This window comes from Drosophila takahashii, chromosome 2L (assembly GCF_030179915.1).
Source record: "Drosophila takahashii strain IR98-3 E-12201 chromosome 2L, DtakHiC1v2, whole genome shotgun sequence".
Classification (NCBI taxonomy): Eukaryota; Metazoa; Arthropoda; class Insecta; order Diptera; family Drosophilidae; genus Drosophila; species Drosophila takahashii.
The window spans coordinates 20,196,175-20,204,022 of NC_091678.1; the positions used below are offsets into that span (position 1 = coordinate 20,196,175).

At 42.5% G+C, this 7,848-nt stretch overlaps 2 protein-coding genes across 2 annotated transcripts; one reads left to right on the forward strand and one right to left on the reverse strand.

Moving 5' to 3' along the window:
- The first annotated feature begins 448 nt into the window (after positions 1-448).
- Positions 449-1,020, forward strand: Obp28a (Odorant-binding protein 28a). Its single transcript, XM_017141845.3, has one exon. It carries the CDS (start codon positions 467-469, stop codon positions 896-898), a length of 432 nt encoding a protein of 143 aa, XP_016997334.2. The 5' UTR covers positions 449-466; the 3' UTR covers positions 899-1,020.
- Positions 1,021-5,905: 4,885 nt separating this feature from the next.
- LOC108057551 (uncharacterized) lies at positions 5,906-6,586 on the reverse strand. The gene is made up of 2 exons (XM_017141849.3): positions 6,427-6,586; positions 5,906-6,371 (listed from the first exon to the last, which is right to left on the reverse strand). The coding sequence occupies exon 2, from the start codon at positions 6,364-6,366 to the stop codon at positions 6,112-6,114; it is 255 nt and encodes an 84-aa protein (XP_016997338.1). The 5' UTR covers positions 6,367-6,371; positions 6,427-6,586; the 3' UTR covers positions 5,906-6,111.
- Positions 6,587-7,848: the final 1,262 nt, after the last annotated feature.

Genomic DNA, 7,848 nt, shown 5'->3' on the forward strand with positions numbered 1-7,848 from the left:
TCTTAAAAATATACAAAATAAATAAAAAGGAATTCTTAGTGGGTACTCGATGAACCCCTTTATATAAATCGTTAACCGAAATATGTTTTTATATTCAACAGAAATATATTTTTCAAGTTATTCGGGCTAGCTGCCAATTTCGACCCAATTATTTCGTTTGCGAATCATTGTGGGATGACGTTGGGACACTTTTCAATTTACCTAGACTTTTCTGCGGACGTGCGTGTCTTATGGGGGCGGTCGGCAGTTATTGGCCTGGGCTTGTCGACCGACTCGATTTTGTTAGCACTTCCATTAAATGGAAAAACACAATAACGATCGCGTTTCGGCTAATTAGCCGGACATTGCAAGTTAGTTAAACAATGAACCATATTATTTCACAGCCGAGCGAGTCTCTGATTCAGCTATAAAAGCGAGAGTGCCATCTGCAGAGACAACTTCAGTCCGGACACATCAGTCGAACATCATGCATTGCTCCCAAATCGTTCTTGTGGCAGTATTCTTCCTGGGCGCCACCCTGGTGCGCGGCTTTGACGAGAAGGAAGCCATGGCCAAGATGATGGAGGCGGCAGAGGGCTGTATGAAGGAGGTCGGTGCCGTGGATGCCGACCTACAGGACCTGGTCAAAAAGCAGCCCGCCTCCACTTATGCCGGCAAGTGCCTGCGAGCCTGCGTCATGAAGAGCTTTGGGCTGATTGACGCCAACGGCAAACTGGATACGGAGGCCGGTCACGAGAAGGCCAAGCAGTACACGGGCAACGATCCGGCCAAGCTAAAGCTGGCCCTGGAGATTGGCGACACTTGTGCCGCCATCAGTGTGCCGAATGACCACTGTGAGGCCGCCGAAACCTACGGCGCTTGCTTCAAGGCCGAGGCCACCAAACACGGACTTATGTAGACCCTCCGCAACCCCCCGACTTAGACAAGCAGTGACTCTTCCCCGAAAACGAAAACGCAAAAATATGTACCTTTAAGTTCGATCCATCGAGGTCAAGTAAAATAAACTCATTCCTAAAAGTACTTACTCCCGTATATCTTCTTCTCTGGGTGCAATGCACCCGGTGCATGCAATAAAAAAAATATTTTGTTCTCAAGTTTAACTTTTAGATCAAGATATGTTTGTATCATGCGCGGATCCACGGGGGTGATATGGGGTTATATATCACCCCCCACTCGGCTGAAAATTGAAAGAAATTTTGGTATTCGAAAAGTATGCAACAAAAAATTTGTTCTGATATCACCCCCCACAACAAAATCCTAGATCCGCCACTGGTTTGTATAATGAACTCGGTCCTTAAAAATTTTAGAACAATAGTACTTGTCTGGTTGAGCAGACGCGCTTTTGTACACCGTGATAGTCGAGTGACAACGCGGAGTTATGGGTGATAACAGAACGATGTTGGAATTGGATGCAGGATTACGAGGCCTTTTCCGGAGGTCAGAAAGTAGAAATACGGAATTATAAAAGAACTTGATAACTTATACATGAATTTTAAAGGTGTGCTTTCTTTGGAAGGGAATGGGTACACACAAAAAAATTTTATTGGTAAAATTGACCAACAAAGATAGTTACGTAACTATTAAAATTGTTACGTGTATTTTGTTTTTGCTTTGGGTTTGTGTCTTTGCTAATTGTGTGTATTTTGTTGTTGTGAAATGACTATTTACTTAGTAGAATTGACAATTTCACTGGTTGGGGCCTGTTTGACAATTATTACAGTTGATTTTACCAAGTTTTTTTTTTGTGTGTAGCACTAGTAACTAGCTTTTAAAAGGGAACTTATTACTGCACAATATTACAAATGTAATTACAATCACTGGTTTCTATGCATTGCCCTGTGTTTAAATACATATTTTGCAGTTAATATTTATTATCAGGCGTGTTAAGGAATTCTCATCCAACCAAATTTCTTCCCAAAACCAAATCTCGGTGTTACAGAAACCGGTAGCCTGTTAAATTTACTCCGTATCTCTAATTGGCATACTGACGCTAGGAGTAGTCTTTGAAAACTACTTGATTTCAACGGGGAGTATTGGGGTTAGGACTGAACTTTTAATTGAAATGCATTGAAATTACTTTGGTGTCAGATAAATTGGCACTGATTGATTGCATTCAGAATTCAAAAACATAGGGAAATATTTAAATATCTAATATGCGCAGCGAAATATGTTAAGTTTACTGTAACTAAACAAATTAAAGCGCCCAAGCAAAAACCTAGTAAGCCAAAGTAAATTCTGTTAATGGAAGTAATTCCAAACAAAAAGGGAGAAAAAATTAACAAATTTAAACAATTAAAACAATTAAGTGCTTCCACACTATTTGCAGAGCAGAAAAGCGAGTAAAAAAGGAGGGTCACAAAAAAGATGATAAGTAAATAACATCAAAAAAGTGCCGAAAACATTTTGCAGGACAAAGCGAGCGGCAAATAAAAATGTAAATCATAAAAAGCGTAATGAAAATAAAAATCCTCAATTTTTATGCTGTCGCATATTCCGCAATGCTTAAGCATTGTCCAAGGAGGGTTTCACGTGAGTCCTGCGGCACCAAAGAGGAGTGGAGCTGTCATAAATTCTGTCAGCAGAATCCGAAATCGAGTCCGAGTGGGAACGTCTTTACAAAGGACATGTGCGCTATGCGTCTATTATTGATGCCCAGTTTCTGAACATCTCCTGTCATCAAAGAGCCCGATTCAATTGTCTGAGACAAATGTCTTTGGCAAAAGGTAAAGAAAGAAGTCTTATTTTGCATATGCAAACGCCTGGGGCTTCTGGAATTGAGGAGGGACAGCCGCACAAACCGCTCGGACATGTTGCACATTACCCTTTCAGTCCGCCGCCCACCTCTTCGGTGGAAAACTTTTGCCACCCGCTCCCGGTTCTTTTCACACTTTTCCTTTTGCTGCTGGCCATGGGCAATACATCTTGGGCCACAAAACACAAAATCGTCTTAAGTATTTTGTGTGGTTTAAATAAAGTAAAAATAATAATGCAAAAATAAAACCCAATGCCCAGATGTCCTTCTGCGAGTGTGGGAGTGTGTAAAAGGATAAGCGTGCTACATCCGCTTAGCGTTGTCTTCTTCTAGTCCTGCTATACCCTATACATCTTTTCAGAATTGAATCTACTTGAGGAATTACAGCGGTAAAAGGTCAGAATATTTTAATAGATTTTAAGACTTTGTGTATTTTTTTTTTCTTTTTTCTTTAATTTAATAAAGAAAATTAATTCAACTAATCACTCTAAAACTATTAATTGGTTCATTCTACAAAGAGCATTCAATTGTCACTTCCGATTCCCGAAGCTGTTGAAGTTTTCGTTTTCTTTACGCCTTTCTTGCCATTTATTTTTGGGTCTCGATGTTGCGTAAATGATTTTATTTCGTTGCTGTAAAATTTTTGATGTACTATTATTCTATGCCCAAGTCCCCAATGTCCATCATTGTTTTTTATAGACACATTGCTGTGCACACAGCCCGGCAAAAGGGTTAATTCCCCGCACCCACGCCTCATTCGCCGCCAACGAGAGGAGTGCTTCATCGTCAGCATGACAAGCGAATTAGCCTTGGCCAAAAAGGTGGGCTGCATATGGGATATGCGATGTGTGATATGGGTTATGCTATATGGTATATGGGATATGCACGAGTGTGTGGGTACAAGATCCACGCAATCTTGATGATGTGAATTGTGGCACTTGTCCATCCAATTCGGGGCGTGGGTCGGCATAGCATAGCAAAGTACAGGATTGATGGCTGTTTGCTAATTCTGAGTTTGTGCATACGCCTAGCGGAAACACCGAATCAACGGGTTCGAGGAGCAGGCCACTTATAAGCCTGTAATCCATGACAGCTACCACAGGATGAGCCACAGAAATCGATGATTAAACGGAACGGACAAGATTAAAGACACAATGGATAGAAAACTGACTGCAAGTCTGAATATAATTATTGGGCTCAATAAATATCAAGGATGCTGGCTTGAGCGAGCGGAACTTTACCTTTAGAGATAAACTAGGGTAAAACTAAATTAGTTGTACACACAAAAAAACACGCCGGGATCAAATCGAGTAGCGCATTGTAAATTTTTGTTATTTATACGCATATCTTTTTTACCATGCAATATTGGTAAAGTGATTTCCCTCTCTCGGAGGTTCTATGACTTCAAAAAAGAGAGGAAGAAACCATCTGGCGACTTAAATTACGTGAGCGGGAAGAAGAATTATCCATTCGAAATTAGAACAGGCCTAGTTAGAACATGTTGTTTACATTTCGAGCATATCAAATTGAAATGCCGCATATCAAATCAGAATTAATACCACATAATATTAAATTGAACATATCATATCAAGTCTTTTTTGGGTGTAAGATTAAATGGAATTTCTAAACACAACGTTTAGTTTGTTATGTGAGTTTTTTGTTGCCGTAAGTTATTGCGATTTTTTTTCCTTATTTGAATGAATTGGTATATAAGCAACCGGAACCTTCTGTTAGAAAAGGTCAATATCTGGATATAGTTGAAAACTTTTTACTGTTTTTTTTTTAATTTGGCTGGCTAATAATTATAAAAAAGGAGTAGACAGGAAAATTTAAAAAGGAAAAGAAAGAAATTGCGCAAAAAAATTAAATTTTTGCCAGTGCCTCCCACTGCCACACCCACAAACGCACCAAGCCACATCCATTTCCCCATGCCTTCCTAGCATCCGTCGCAACAGAGCAGACCAGAGATACCAAGTCAGGCCACGAGCATAACGTGCAGCTTTCCAGCTTTCGCCGCAATCAATTTTACGGGTGCACAGCAGCAACAACCAGGAACAGCCTCGCATGCCCCGGATGCCCCGGATGCCTCGGATGCGGCAGTGGAATTAGAGCAACCCCGAGCACAGCCACGCCAAACCACTCAGCAACCACCCAGCCACAGCCACCTCATCACGAGCGGCGTTAGACACGCCAGGAGGAGGAGGAAGGAGAAGGAGGAGCGCACGTGGTCCTGCTCACATGAAGGTATTAGCCCGTAACATCGTTGCATGGCATGGGTCAACGCCACGCAGACGACTCGGATGCATCTACCTCTGTAGGTATGTGTGTGCGTCGGAGATTTGTCCATCAGTACTGCTAAATACAAAAAATCCATTGTTCAAATTGACCAAAAACACAGTTACAATTCCCCAAAAGCAAAAGCCGTGTTAGGAAACTTTTTAGCTGACGAGTTAGTGCAGCGTGGTTAATTACTTGTATACTAATTAGGGTGGTCAACAGAGCAGCCCGACAGGACAGATAACCTATAAACGATAATCTTTATAGAATTTTATGAGGTCTTATGAATGACTTTAATAGCCCCAAATAAAAAATTCCGTTTATAAAATATAAGCAACAATAGGCAGTCCACTAACACTCGATCACACTTATTAGATGATGTTTCTGCGTTTTCAACAGTTAATAATTTCTGAGTCACAAAAAATAAAATTAAAACCCATGTCCGTCTGTCCGTATGGCTGTCTGCAGCATCCCCAAACCTGTAATTTTCATCGAGAGACAGAGATTCATTACTATTGCAGTTGTTACTCAGACTCAGACAAAACCTAAGGTCGCGGGATCGAATCGCACTTTTTAAACCCCTTAAGGTAATCAGAAAGTATGTAACAGTAGAAGGTAGCGTTCCGACCCTTAAAGTTTGTATAGGATTTTTATCAGGATCACGAGTCGATCTAGCTATGTCCGTGTGTCCGTCTGTATGAACGCTGAGATCTGGAAAACTATGAAATCTAGAAGTTTGAAATTCTTGTGCAGATTCTAGGGGTTCCTGCCTCAGTGCCTATTTAACGCCCACAAGCCACAAAAGACGTAGATTTTAAATCAACAAAGGGTCCGTCCATTCTACTACAAATTGCTGTCTCGAATAATATACGCATATTTAGGTACTTCTCTATATTTATGATACATTCAATTTATCTGTATTGACAATTTTCGTAATCGTCACATTCAGCATCCGCTCCATTTTGAGTCGCCGTGTGAGAAGATGTCTGGTTCCTGGGCAAGCTCTTCGGGTGAAGTGTGGGTGGAAGTCCATTCCAGAGGCGTTCCGATCTGCCAGGCAGGAAACCGCCAGCTCTTTGGTGCTAGCGTCCGCCATTCTGCCAGTCTGGATTGAAGCGCGACTTTCCGATCGGACAGCGTCCGCCGGGACAACAGTTGCCGCCAGGACAACACAGCCGGCTCTGTCCCTGAGTCCCATTGCCACTGCCACCCGCCTCCATTCGGGGGCAATGGCCACCGGGGCAACCGCAACAGGATCCAGAGTTGCCACTCCGCGGACTCTGCGAGTAGCCGCTGTTGTTGAAGCCGCAACCGTTGTTATTATAAAAGCCGTCCATGTTCACTGGAAACTAAATGGTTATAACAATTCTTTTGTTTCTAATATTTTTTAACTTTACCTGACACTTTTAAATGGAGCCGAGCAAATCAGAGCGCCAATTTTAGTATACGGTTTTTAGAAAATATATTTTTTTTATCTAAACGGACTTCCGTTTTGTTTGAAAAGGCCGAATCGAATGAACTTTGAGCATTGCCAGCCTCGGCTGGCAGAGAAATGAAAGCACCAAGCCTCCTTTTTCACCGAAACTTGCACTTCGAATTCTAGTTCGAACTCGGGCTTGGGCGCCTGCGCAGGTTTTCCGGAAAGTGGTGAGTTTTCCTAGCCTCGGGGGCGTGGCCTAGCCATTTGGAAGCCAAAACAGCCGGGGTTGTTGGAGCGAAAGAGAGCGCGAGTGCGAGCTAGAGGGGTGGGGGCATAGAAAAATGCGACTTCTTGATGCCGCAAATTTGCCATGTGTGTGGAGAGCGGGGTGGTGGAGGGGGTGGTTCCGGGGTCGGCCTGGTGGGTGGCTGGTGGCGGGGTGGCTGGGCTACGACCGACGGCGTCGACGTTCACGTCGTTGCTGCAAATGACTTTGCGTTCTGACTGGTTAATATAACCGCAGGATCGCATTCGGGAGGTGTTTTTGGGGGGCCTGACTGCGTTATATACGAGCGACAGTGGGCCGTCCATGTAACCACAGCCAGCCAAATGGGCTGTGTAATGGACACGGGGCTTATCCTGAGCCCCTCGCCGAATCGACTTACAAGACTCCACCCTCTAAGCCGAGTGTCATGAGCAGCAAGACGTTCAGGCCGCGTGTATGTGTGTGTGTGGGTGGGTGGGTGAGCACCCCGCTCACACTGTCGCAAAAGTCACTTCAATTTGGATGAGAGTCAGTAAATCAACCCCTATCAACATACCAACAACCGACCGAGCTCCGATTGCGATTGCCATTGCGATTTCGATAGCCATAGTTACTCCAGCCAGTGCCAGCTGGGGAAACGCCATTGCGGAATTGCCCGAAAACACTAGCATTCCGAATCAAATGCAGGTATAGATGTGAGAAAGCTATATACCGCTGCCACATGTGAAATGTTGCTCCTCTATATGGATCGATCCATTCTGCTTCGGTCTAAATTTATATTCCCTACCAGTATAAGAATCATCCAACTGCCTAATACTCTACCTTTATATTACCAAGAAATTAATTGATTACTATCATACATTCTTTTTACGACATTTAAGCAATAAGTAAGTATTACATAAAAATTATTACCTAGCTAGTTAATTTTTTTAAGGACTTCTTCATTCGTTTCCGTTTGCATTCGAATCCAACTTCATTTCGAATTATAATATTTTTAGAACTGTTTAATATTTTATATTGATTAGGCTCAGATGACACATTCAATTTTTAACGCCAATTTATTGTAGCAATTTTTCTTTAATGTGACTTCAAACGAGCGCGAGAAAGAATCAAATATTTTTGACTGCTCTACCA

Bases quoted from the DNA above. Each gene is read 5' to 3' on its own strand.
- Obp28a (XM_017141845.3), top strand. From the start codon at position 467: ATGCATTGCTCCCAAATCGTTCTTGTGGCAGTATTCTTCCTGGGCGCC.
- LOC108057551 (XM_017141849.3), bottom strand. From the start codon at position 6,366: ATGGACGGCTTTTATAATAACAACGGTTGCGGCTTCAACAACAGCGGC.